The sequence below is a fragment of the Labeo rohita genome, chromosome 13 (genome assembly GCF_022985175.1).
Source record: "Labeo rohita strain BAU-BD-2019 chromosome 13, IGBB_LRoh.1.0, whole genome shotgun sequence".
NCBI classification, from domain to species: domain Eukaryota; kingdom Metazoa; phylum Chordata; class Actinopteri; order Cypriniformes; family Cyprinidae; genus Labeo; species Labeo rohita.
In genome coordinates, this window is record NC_066881.1 from 21738938 (window position 1) to 21751776 (window position 12839).

A 12839-nucleotide genomic window follows, 5' to 3' on the forward strand; every position below is an offset into this window, starting at 1 on the left:
ATATCATCTTTGTGCTTACCAGAAGTAACAAGTCAACAAGTGAGTTTGGATCAACAATTTTTTTTTTCTACTCTTCTTAAACGTGTCCACTTCACTCATTATCTAAGCTAATGATGTAAACGTTTCTAAGAAGTGGCCACTTCTGCTACTTTTGTATGCTGTAGGTCCAGCTGAAAAATTGCATTGCTTCCAAAGTTTCTCTCAGGAAATGACATTTCCTACGTACTTTTAACTGGCAGGGGGAGTGATTACAGGATAGAGAAAGAGAAAAAGAAAAAGAGCGGGTGAAAAAAGAAAGACTGGGAAAGAGGGGTGTTTCTAACTGGGAACAGAGCACGCACTGTTTCAGATTACACACACACACACACTGAGAGGGAGAAAGAGAAAGAAAAGGAGAGAAAATCCCAGGGACTCCTTTCTTTTCTTGACGTTTAGTTGGGTTTATGGAGCCTACGGGTCTGCAAAATGAAGCTCTGTGCTGTTGCGATAGTTCTCCTGACTAGGGCTTTTATTGGAGGTAAGACTGTCTGTTTATGTTGGCCTTTTCATATGCAATGACGAAACAACTTGCAAAATAGCTTTCAGGGGGTGCAAGATCAGTAGGATGATTTTTCAGACAACGGCATTACATTTGTTACATATGTAACTGCATAAAACTATTTTGCATGCTAAAAAAAAACAAAACTTTTCCACTTTTGTTCACTGACCTCGTTTTACTCCAAATATATGCTTTTTTTTCCAGTGCAAAACAAAGCAAAATGTTGCATTGTTCTGAACAGTCTAGCAACTAGACATTTTCAGGTCAGGGTTTTACTCTGCATTATTATTGTGGGCTTTTTGTTTATGTCCAAATTTTTTTTTTGTGATGTGGTTTTTGCATTGAAAACAGAGCCCCGTTTGACCCCTGAGGGACTCAAGTAATTGGGACGCAACATAAACACGACAAAGGCTTTTAACAGCTGGATGCAATCTTGTTGTCGTGTTCCCTGCTTTATCCTCTAGTTCAAGAAGGCAGACAAATGTTTTCCACCTGTAGTTTCTGTTTGGCACAGCATATTAAGCCCAGATGCATTCAGATATTTTACACCCTTTAGGGGTCATGGATTTGGGCCAGAATAGGAGATATCACAAATGAAGAAAACTCAGGGACAAATATTAGAATTTATCCTTTAACATAATATTTTTTATACTTTTAAAAATGTGGAATCTCTTTTTCTGGTTTTCTTTATATGATTAAAATCAGTTTTGTTTCTCTTTTCCCTGCACATTTAAAACTTATCGCTAATGACTTGTTTGTATTTGAGTCAAATCACAAAATCAGATATACTGTGTTTGATATAATACATCTGCAGCTATTACACATCAGCAGCAGCAATACAGAGAAAGTCTAAACATGTTTTTATTCCTTGTACTCCATGTTTTTCCCAGAGCTGAGTGAAGCTTTAAATGTGACCGTCACTCCTGGGCCAGTCAGCATGTGTATGGAGGGAGACAACATCACTTTGTCCTGCTTAGTGTCTCAGAGAAAGAGAAGCAGCAATGCCTTGGTGCTACGCTGGCTCTATTTCCCCACCCCTGAAGACGAGCAACTCGTGGTCAGGATGGGCATGAAGAAGACCAAATATTACGGCAACTACAGCAAGCACTTTCCCCAGACTAAGTTCCACCTATGGGAAGAAATGGACAGACAGATCTATCGCTTGCTAATCCTGAATGTGTCCCTGAAAGACGGGGGCAACTATACCTGTAAAGTGCAGGAAATACGAAAGCACAGAAATAAGTGGAAAGCCTCGTCGAATGGAACAGGGAGCATGGAATTACGAGGTAACTTGAGGATTTTTTTAAGCTTAAATGATGTCTTAAATGATGTACAATACACTACACACTTAGCCTTCTAGTACTGTATAGGGCACAATAATTTCCACAATGCGGAAAACGTGGACAGAATCTTGGAATTCAGTCGTAAAAATGGAATTTACTGTATAACACGGAATGTCACGAAATTTGCCAAATTTTGGATGAATAAATCAAAAGTATGTCAATACACTTTAATTAAAACATGATATGGACTAGTGTCTGTGAATATTAAGCCGCAAAAAAACTATAAATATACTTTAAATTTAAATCCTGCATGTTCTGTGTCTCTGTGCAAATGAATGGCACAGATAATGTACGAGTACATGAACATAAATATAATTTGTAGAACTGCTCTGAGAGTCACTACATGAGCATTTTACCGTGTCTTTTGAGAAAAACTATTGTCATGTCATATACAAACAGAAACTTAAAAGTTCTTTACAGCAAACTGTCAAAATAAAAGTTTGATTTAACTTGAAGTAACTGTGACAGAAATATATTACTTAATGTAATGATAGCACTACAACTGCTAAAACAATTATTACAACATTATTTTTAAGGAATATTTACCAAAAAAATGTAAATATACAACACAGTATTTCTGAATAAAATCAACTAATTAGACGTCCTATTGATTATAAAAATTTAATGAAACCATTAAAATGGAATCCAGAAAAGTCATAGAAAATACAAAATGTGATACTGAATACTGAATGTGAGGGAAAAAAAGGATTTCATATGGCTTAAAAAACATATTTTTTTGTAAACTTTTAATTAAATTGTGTAAGTTACATGTTTTCAATTAATTAGACATGCTTTTTGATTGCTATTGCTATTTTTTTATTTAACCAATAAAACAAAGTCTAGAAAAATTAAAATGAAAAAATAATGGAATCCAGAAAAATTAAAATTGGAAAAAATGGAATTTGGAATTTGGAAAAAAAAATAGGACTTATTTCATAGGGCCCTACTTCTATATATGTGACCCTGGACCACAAACACAGTCTTAAGTAGCACAGGTATATTTGTAGCAATAGCCAACAATACATTGTATGGGTCAAAATTATCGATTTTTCTTTTATGCCAAAAACCATTAAGTAAAGTATTAAGTAAAGATTACGTTCCACAAAGATATTTTGTACATTTCCTACCATAAATACATCACAACTTAATTTTTGATTATTAATATGCATTGCTAAGAACTTCAGTTGGACAACTTCAAGGGCAATTTTCTCAATATTTTGATTTTTTTGGCACCCTCAGATTCCAGATTTTCAAATAGTTGTATCTCAGCCAAATACCATAAAAAAGATAATGATGTATAAATTTCAATTTCAAAAAATTGACCCTTGTGGTCCAGGATCACAAATGACTTCTTAAGGCTACTACACATTTTTTAACACTAAATTGAAGCATTCACCTTTTTTACTTGATCCTATTTGGTGTTGTCTTTAGCTTTAGCACGTTAGCTAACCTGAGCCCAAAGCATACTTCAGACTGTACTGTGTTTTTCAGTGTGAACACACGATTTGCGCTACTTATATATACTACAAAATTGATATATGCTAAATGCAAATGACCAAATGCACAATGTGAAAGCTTTTTAGGCAAGTTAGCAATCTGGAGCATCAGAGTTTTAAACTAACATTTAATTCAGGAACTAATCACTAGCGCCAGCGAGCACTGTGGTTGAGTTGGATGTGGTGGAAGAGTGATGTCTTGCCACTGTCAGGGCTAACCACACAACAGCTGTTTCCTCCAGTTCACTAATCCTTTCAGTTCATCCAACACAGGGTCAATTCCAATTCCACAACTGGTGACAAACTTCATTGTTAGCTATTTGTAAACCTCTTTTACAGAGGGGATGGTCCGTCTTTTCAGAACATCACAAAAGAGTGACTCTATCAGATTCACATAGTGACATTACTCCACGTCAACAGTTCAAAGCCCAAATCCAAATAGTTTTCAAATGGTCCATAAAATTTCAAATAATCAACATGAAAATGAGGCGTAAACGTTCCCATTTCTCACATCATAGCCTTTTTTTTACATGCTAGCAGTGTGATTGTAAGTCTCAGGGTTCCACCTTTCACATATATACATCATTTCCACTATAAATGCGTTCTGGGCCAACACAAACAGACCATGAGGCTGTTAACGAGAGCAACCTGGACATGCTGTGGGGACAGAGAGAGGAGACTTGGCAAGGATGCAACTGAAAACATTTACTCTGGCTGCATTATGAGTTTTCCTATGGCGTTCGGACAGCAAGAGGTCCCTAAAGTCTCAACATCCATTGGATTAATCATCTGCCTGATAAACGGCGATTGCCTGATGCTATAGCAACAATACAGAGAACAAAGACGTATTTGTTACTTTCACTTTCAGGTGTCAGTTCACTGGAAAATAAACATTCTGTCATTATTTGCTTAATTTATACAGTTACTTCCTTGCTTCTGTGGAACACAAAAGGAGATTCTAAAGAATTTACTAGAGCCTTTTAAAAATCACTTTAGACTAAAATGTTCAACATCAAGAGTTGAACTTGAGAGCTGAATCAGTCTAACCCTTGAATACGTCAGACAGATTTCGTGAACTGGAATGAGTCGTTTTAAAAGATACGTTTTATTCATGAATCAGACATTGCTATTTTCCTCAAGAACGTGGCAGCGGGAACTAGGGCAGATGTAAAGATTTTCAGTGAATAATAAATTACATTTCAATCGGTTCCTCAAACAAAGCTATTATAGCTTTCAGAAGACTTGGAATACAGTGCACAAGTCATATTTCTTCTTTTATGTTCCACTAAAGAAAGACAGTCATATGGGTTTGGAACAACATCAGGGTGAATGATGACACTATTTTCATTTTTGGATGGACTATTTCTTTAAAGTAGCTCAATAATTTATAAAGTTCAAAAAGGGAAGTTATTTACAGTTATTCTACATCATTGGCATTACGTCTTAAAGATTTCTTTGTATAACTGACGTTTTAGAAGCTAAATCCAAAAAAACTAAGTAACAGAAATCGCTTTATATTTGAGCAGATTTTGTTTAGAGAAGAGATAAATTTAGTGCATATGTAGCTGATGATTGATTTGAAGAAAAACATCAGCATATATCTCAAAGATGTGGTTTTGATAGAATAAAAGCAACAGAATATTATTGTAGGGTTTAGACAACCACAGACACCCCACTTAACCGAATCTGAGACACAAAAACACAAGAAAAAAAAACAAGAAAGACAGTAAACAAACAAGAGGCAATAAGGAAGGAAATGGAAGACGTAGGTTGACTTAAACTGGGGAATTTGTCTTGTGAAAGATACAGCAAAACAATGTCAACCAGCTGAGAGACCCCATAAACATAAACCAAAGCAGGACCACAGAGCAGGGTTAACCACTTCAACCAACTCTACAGCCACAGAGTCGGCCAGAAAATGACTTAATGCTTTTCCAAAACAAAAGCGGCACTCAAACATACACTGTTCCCCACTCGTTTGACTTCGGATGTTGTGTGCACTTTGTGCACTCAAGTGTAATAGCACAATGTTTCTGCAGATCTGAAAATGTGCTGAACCCTTCAGTTTAGCAGGGGTTTAATAGAATGGCTTTGACTTGAAAGAAAATGCAGATCAGATGTGTAACTGTATACCTGCTGCGGATGGAGCCACTCTGGTCGTCATTTGAAGCAGAGTCGGTGCTAATACAGTCATGTGAGCGGAGACACACAACAGGAACCGTTGGGACCCAAAACACAGAAAGAAGGGTGCTAAAAACTACTTTAATATGCTGATAATCAATGCTTTTGGAAGGGTTTCTTTAGAGCTCTGGGCTTGTGCTTTTCACTGCTTTTGTAATGAACAATGTGCAATTTATATATTAAAATACTTTCCCTAACTGTATATTGTATATTAATTTACCTTTACGTTTCTTTAACATCTTAACCTTCTCAACACGACAACGATGTCTCCAGCAGTGGCGTTGGTTTGAGGGCAGAACTATGTTTTTGGCTGGCCAATGGCAATTTTTTTTTCTTTTGTGATGCTAGTGATGCACAAATTACAGTTTTGTTAAAGTGAGAACTTTTACTGTGATTCATCAAACAATGATCTAAATCTTATTCAGCTAATTTGACATTTTAATTAAATATCATACAATTATCTTTGAAAGTAATTCTGTCCAGCAGTGCCCTCAACATCTGCAAGCAATTTTCCCTCACCTGACATGTTTTAAAAAATGCCACGCAGTAAGCATTTAAAGAAGAAAAATTAAAGGATGACAGAAATTACACTACTGGTCAAAAGTTTTTGAACAGTAAGATTTTTAATGTTTTAGAAGTCAGAAGTCTTTCTGCTCAACAAGCCTGCATTTATATGATCAAAGGTACAGCAAAAAGAGTACAATTCTGAAATATTTTTACTATTTAAAATAACTGTTTTCTATTTGAATATATTTTCAAATGTAATTTATTCCTGTGATTTCAAAGCTGATTTTTTAGCATCATTACTCCAGTCACATGATCCTTCAGAAATCATTGTAATATTCTGATTTGCTGCTCAAAAACACTTATTATTATTACGTAGAAAACAGCTGAGCAGAAGAACAGCATTTATCTGAAATTAAAATCTTTTTAATGTCTATAAATGTCTTTATTATTGATCCATTTAAAGCATCCTTGCTAAATTAAAGTATTAATTTCTATAATTTCTTATCCCGACTCCAAACTTTTGAATGGTATAATGTATCATGTTACAAAGCTTTTTATTTCAGATGAATGCTGATCTTTCTATTCATCAAAAAATCCTGAAAAATGTACTCAACTGTTTTAAATATTGATAATAATAAATGTTTCTTAAACAGCAAATCAACATATTAGAATGATTTCTGAAGGATCATGTGAGTAATGATGCTGAAAATGTAGCTTTGATCAAAGGGAAAAAATAAAATATATTCAAACAGAAAATATTTCACAATATTACTGATTTCGTTGTATTTTGGATCAAATAAATGCAGGCTTGGTGAGCAGAAGAGAATTCTTAAAAAAAAAAAGCATTAAAAATCTTACTGTTAAAAAACTTTTGACTGGTAGTGTATAATTTTCCATACATTCGTAAAAAACTAAATTTTGTTTCCCAGGTAAACAAATATTAACAGTAATTAATAGTAGAGTAAGGTATTTGAACATTGATGTAATGCATGCTGTCTGTATTAATAGCAGTTTATGAGCTTTCTGTGATAGATTTATTAAAGCCACATTTCTCAGGGTCAAAGGTTAAATATTTTTAGAGGACTCTAACACAAATTGCCCTTGCCTGGTCATATTGAAGCCTCATCAAGCACAACCCTGCAAAAAAACTGCACAGAATACAAGATGTTGGCAAGAATCACCAGGTTGAGCCTTAAGCCAAATATGCATTGTTAATACATTTCATTATTCTGTTTTGCCCCTAAACTTAAGATCGTAAAATTGCAATACAAATGTTAATCACAATAAAATCCACAACAACTCAAAACCAGTTTGCTTACAAAAACTGATCTAACTTGCAGTTCTCATAAAATATTAGTTTCTTTCTTTAATAATGTTATTTTTTTTTTACATTTTACTTTATATACTTTACTTATGTCTCTCTTAATGTTTTCAGTACATCATATACCAAGCACAGGAAAAGCTGACGTCATATGGCGCATGTTTGAAGGTATGTTGTTACCTTATTATTGTAATAAAATAAGGCAACATGTTGTTCATTGCAGTCTGGAGTATCGTCTGTATCACTGATAAAGTGGACAGAATCACAGCTTACAATGTCAGACAGTCTTTGGCTAGTGTGCTACATCTCCTCCCTTCTGGTGGAGAAGGACCAAACCAAATTCAGCCAAGTGCAATCCAAGTGTGCTCACAGCATTTGGTTTATTTTTGTGGTCAGCTCTGCCCAAGCTCATATTGGAATAAGGATTCTTCCTTGGTTTATGATACTTTACAGCATTTTCACTACTACATTATTACAAAATCCAACTACATTTATATACAAAATTAAAACTACATTAAAGTTTGTGTGAAATTTATTGTAATTCCATTTGTTAAAATAAGTTTTTTGTTTTGTGCTTGTTGTCATTTTTTGCTTTGATCTTTCTCAGATTTGTATCTGTGTGCTGTGCTCATCTGCTCGATCGGTCTGGTCTGTATGCTTGTCTTTGCCATGACTATCACATGTCAGCACCTCCAGCACAAACGAAGACTACAAGGTGATGAGCTTTTTAAACCTAGAACCCAACTCATTTACATAATACTTTGATAATATAATGTTACCAGAGCAAAAATGAATTTTAGAATACATAAAAAAAGTATTTATTTATATTTTCATGCTTTTAATTCTATCTCCATCTAGCCAGTTACTACCTGGTGAAGTGCCCAGAAAACAGGTAAACCAATGCAGTATGATTCACCACTGCGTTACTGTTATGAATGATTATTTGATTCTTAGATTGATTCTAAGACTAACATCATTCTGGTTTATATATGCAGCTCGGGAGAGACAGTAACCAGTGTGTCCAGCTCCTCTCCTGCAATGCACAGAAAAGAGAGACGACACAAACCACAGCTCAGAGATATCATTGAACCACTACCACCACCACAGATACCAGCTAAAGGTAACAGACTGAAACCCTTTAAAACTTACAATAATACACCAAATCAAAAATGACTGGGTTATTAAAACGTTGGGTAATACTGTACATTAATGCTCAATTCAGTTAAATTTGTTAAAGCATAATCTATTTTGAACCATAAATGAGCATTTTATTGCATTTAATAATATAGGTTAAAATTCATTTATAAATATACAATTGTTCATTACTAATTGATCTTCTTTCAAAATACATTAATTGTTATTGACAGTGAAATTAATATACACTACCAGTCATTACTTTGAATGTTTTTTTAAAGAAGTCTCTTCCACTCACCAAGCCTGCATTTAAACATTTGAAATATTTTTCTATTTAAAATAACTGTTTTCTGTTGAATATATTTTAAAATGCAATTTATTCTTGTAATTTCAAAGACACATTTTTAGCATCATTACTCTGATTACATTGATCCTTCAGAAATCATTCTAATAATCTGATATGCTGCTCAAAAAACTATTATTATTATGTTGAAAACAGCTGAGTTGAATTTTTTTCAGGTTTCTTTGATGAATAGAAAGTTCAGAAGAACAGCATTTATTTAAAATAGAAATATTCTGTAACATTATGTACAAATGTCTTTATCATCACCTTTGATCAATTTAAACCATCCTTGCTAAATAAAAGAATTCATTTCTATAATTTCTTTCTAAAAAAAAAAAAAAGATTATACTTACTCCAAGCTTTTGAATGGTATAGTGTATAATGTTACAAAAGCTTTCTATTTCAGATACATTCTGATCTTGGTATCTAATTATTCATTAAAGAATCTGGAAAAAATGTACTCCACTCATTTATATGTTGATGATAACAATAATAATAATAATAATAATAATAATAAATGTTTCTCGAACAACAAATCATCATATTAGAATGATTTCTGAAGATCATGCGACACTGAAGACTGCAGTAACGATGCTGAAAATTTATCTTTGATCACAGAAATAAATTACATTTTAAAAATTTAATCAAATAGAAAGCTGTTATTTTAAATAGTAAAAATATTTCAAAATTTGCTATACTTTGGATGAAATACATGCAGGGTTGGTGAGCAGAAGAGACTAATTTAAAAAAACATTAAAAATTGGACTGTTCAAAAACTTTTGACTGATAGTGTATGTAAAAATAAACATTAACCAAGTTAATAAATGCATTAAAATAATTTAATGTTAACTGTTTTATAAATATTATAGTACAGTGTTACCAAATGTTATATTTTCTTTTCTTTTTTAGCACCTGTACCAAGAAAACCACGTAGAACCAAACTTTTAAAGGCACAACCTACAAAAACGGTAAGAATGATAATTTATTGAACATATGTTACATAAGAGCATTATTTGCTTTCATACTAAAGCATTAAAATAATTAAGTGATGCTGACAGGGTTTCATAATTGTCCTAAATGTATATCTTGCTAAATTACTTGTTTTATAATCAGTTTTGTATGTTTAATCTTTTTATTCACTTCATAATATTTGCATCTAACGACACACTTTCTTTAGCCTCTCAATTGAATTTTCGCAGACTAGAAACATGCAAGAGGGAAATAATGTGGCTTTCTCATTGAGCTTTATGTTCGCCACAGTTATTGCTATACCAACCTCCATTTATGGGTGTTATAATTTTATTTACTATTATTGCTTTCCGAAGCGTGATTATTTATTTAACATGCTTGATTCCTATTAGATTAGTTTCCAGGGAAATCATCACCGAAAAAACAGCAAAAAATAGAAAACATTTTACGGTCCAGCATTGTATTATGAAATCCGGTTGTAATCTGGTTGGTCAACGATGATGAGCTTTATAGGCTTTACTAGCAGAAAACAGAGTTCTTTAAATGAGTGTGATTGGCAGGGGATTGGAGAACACTTCTATGTCTATCCTGCTGCTCTGTCCACTTTGTTTGCATTCCATTTTAGAAGTACTTCCTTTGACCATATGAAATATATGTTTATCAAATGAAGTGGTTGTTCCGACATGCTTGAGACTCCTAGTTAGAACAGTCTATGAACAATCCTAAAATTATACCTATAATTTCATGTTGTTCTGACCCCACATTCCTCAGAGAAACTCCTCTTGACCACATACTGTAGTCTTCATATATCTGAAACGCCCTGTTCTCTTCTCGTCCTCAAGCCAAGGGTGATAGAGGACAGTCTGACATACGCAGAGCTGGAGCTGGTGAAACCGAAGCCCGAGCTGAAAACAGACTTGACTGGATGTGCACAACTTGAGCCTAAAACGCAGTGCACAGGGACTGTATATGCCCAAATACTCTTTGTGGAGAAGCAAGTGTAAATATGTACAGTATAGAGTTTCATACCAAAATTATTTATGAGATTAAAATATTTTTACCTACATACTGATGTTTCGTTATTTCACGTGTACTAGTATTACTAGTATAAAATCTGTAATACAACAGCAGCATTTTCTTTTTTATATAAGTGGGCACATTTATGCAACTATCAATTTGAGACCTCTTCTTAAGCAATAAAATTAGAGTTGCATTATTGATTTAACTCCAAACATGCAGAATTTGATTATGCAATTTTGTGAAGTATGTAACAATTTTATTTTTTGCTATGTTGTATAAAATAAAGATTACTCCTCTAAAAGCAGAGGATGATTCAGTATGAGCAAAAGAGCACAATGATTTATTGTCTCATTTATGTCTGCTTAAACAGGTCGTCACTGTGTTGTTTACTGAAGCATATCAAAGAACATTTAACCCTCTGATATAACCAGAATAAGTCCTATAAGACCAATTACCTTGTTTGTTACATATGTTCCATAACTAAAAAAACAAATATGTGACCCCGGACCAAAAAACCAGTCATAAGAAGCAGGGGTGTATTTGTAGCAATAGCCAACAATACATTGTATTTCTTTTATGCCAAAAATCATTAGGATATTAAGTAAAGATCATGTTCCATGAAGATATTTTGTAAATTTCCTACCGTACATATATCAAAACCTACTTTTTGATTAGTAATATGCGTTGCTAAGAACATCATTTGGACAACTTTAAAGGTGATTTTCTCAATATTTTGATTTCAGATTTTCAAATAGTTGCATCTCGGCCAGATAATGTAAAAAAAAAAATAAATAAAAAAATAAATCCTTATGACTGGCTTTGTGGTCCAGGGTCACAAATGTCAGCTATAGAGAATTAAAAGGTATGTTAGATATTTCAATGGTAATTTCAGTTCCTTACCTGTGACTACTTATGAAAAATGATAATGCATTTTTAGAATAACATTTTTGCATTGTGCATAATATTTAATTTTTTAAACAAAATACATACATTTCTATTCATGCATATAATGCAATCCATGTATTATAATGTATATTACAATTGTTTATAATGATTTTATTTGTTTAAAACAAATATTTATTAGAAATATAAACAACAATTATGATTTAGAAATTATGGTATAAAAACATGCAAGTAGAGCCTTCGGGTCTTCAAGCACTAGAGATAATACACTTTAGATAATACACTTTTGTTACTTTAGAATGTATTCATTGTGGTTGATTAATCATTTAAAAAGATATTGCTATTGCTATAAAACCTGTTATCTACAAAATGAGGTTTAGACAAGATGTGTGTCACATTACGATGTCTCGGTTCATCTTGTCCTCTCTTATCGTCCGTTCTTGAGTTTAGTCTGTGTCTTTCTCTCTCTCCGTTTCTCCCACACAGCTAAGAGCCAGTGACTGTGATGAACCCTTTAATGGTTACATTTATTAAAATCATACTAATTGTAATCATGCTTAATAATTAGCTTTACAGTGCATTATAATTGGGTTAGGCTACAAGATGGTTCTGCCTAGGTGCTATAATTTATTTGATTTAATTATTCAGAGGAGCCCAAATGGTTTGACATTTAATATCATAAAACCAGCGACGTATTAAAACTGAGATGGCTATTGTCTTTTGAGAAGGTCATTTGCTTCTCTTCGTGAGATATATGGTGATTATTTTCCAGTCTATTAAGCGCCTCTACTTAGCACAATTAGCCGCATGCACAAAGGTTAAAGAGAGCGACTCTCCCCCTTCATTGTGGTCACAGCGCATATTAATGAGCAGATGCAGCGTGAGGATGGCAGAGGGGCCCGAGAAGGAGCTCAGAGGGAGTGAGAGAAGGAGATACAGTTTCTCCTGCGTCCTCACTCCGAAACATTAGCGTCGAGCGTAAACACAGCTATGCTCTTCATCAAAGCCTGCCTGTCTCGTCTCATCTAAACTTACCATGACCTTCTGCTGTCCCGCTTTGTTTTTGCTCTGCAGGAGTGCTTAT

General features: G+C 33.7%; 1 protein-coding gene across 1 annotated transcript; it reads left to right on the forward strand.

Annotated features, from left to right (window-relative positions):
* Positions 1 to 328: 328 nt before the first annotated feature.
* Positions 329 to 11169, forward strand: vstm4a (V-set and transmembrane domain containing 4a). Its single transcript, XM_051125288.1, has 8 exons — positions 329 to 517; positions 1429 to 1824; positions 7501 to 7554; positions 7994 to 8101; positions 8245 to 8278; positions 8382 to 8506; positions 9773 to 9831; positions 10675 to 11169. Exons 1-8 carry the CDS (start codon positions 466 to 468, stop codon positions 10834 to 10836), a joined length of 990 nt encoding a protein of 329 aa, XP_050981245.1. The 5' UTR covers positions 329 to 465; the 3' UTR covers positions 10837 to 11169.
* The last annotated feature ends 1670 nt before the right edge of the window (positions 11170 to 12839 follow it).

Excerpts from the sequence above, each read along its gene's own strand:
- vstm4a (XM_051125288.1), top strand. The coding sequence starts at position 466 with ATGAAGCTCTGTGCTGTTGCGATAGTTCTCCTGACTAGGGCTTTTATT. Across the intron at positions 8,279-8,381 it reads GTGAAGTGCCCAGAAAACAG|CTCGGGAGAGACAGTAACCA; the intron begins GTAAACCAATGC and ends TTATATATGCAG. Across the intron at positions 8,507-9,772 it reads ACCACAGATACCAGCTAAAG|CACCTGTACCAAGAAAACCA; the intron begins GTAACAGACTGA and ends TTTCTTTTTTAG.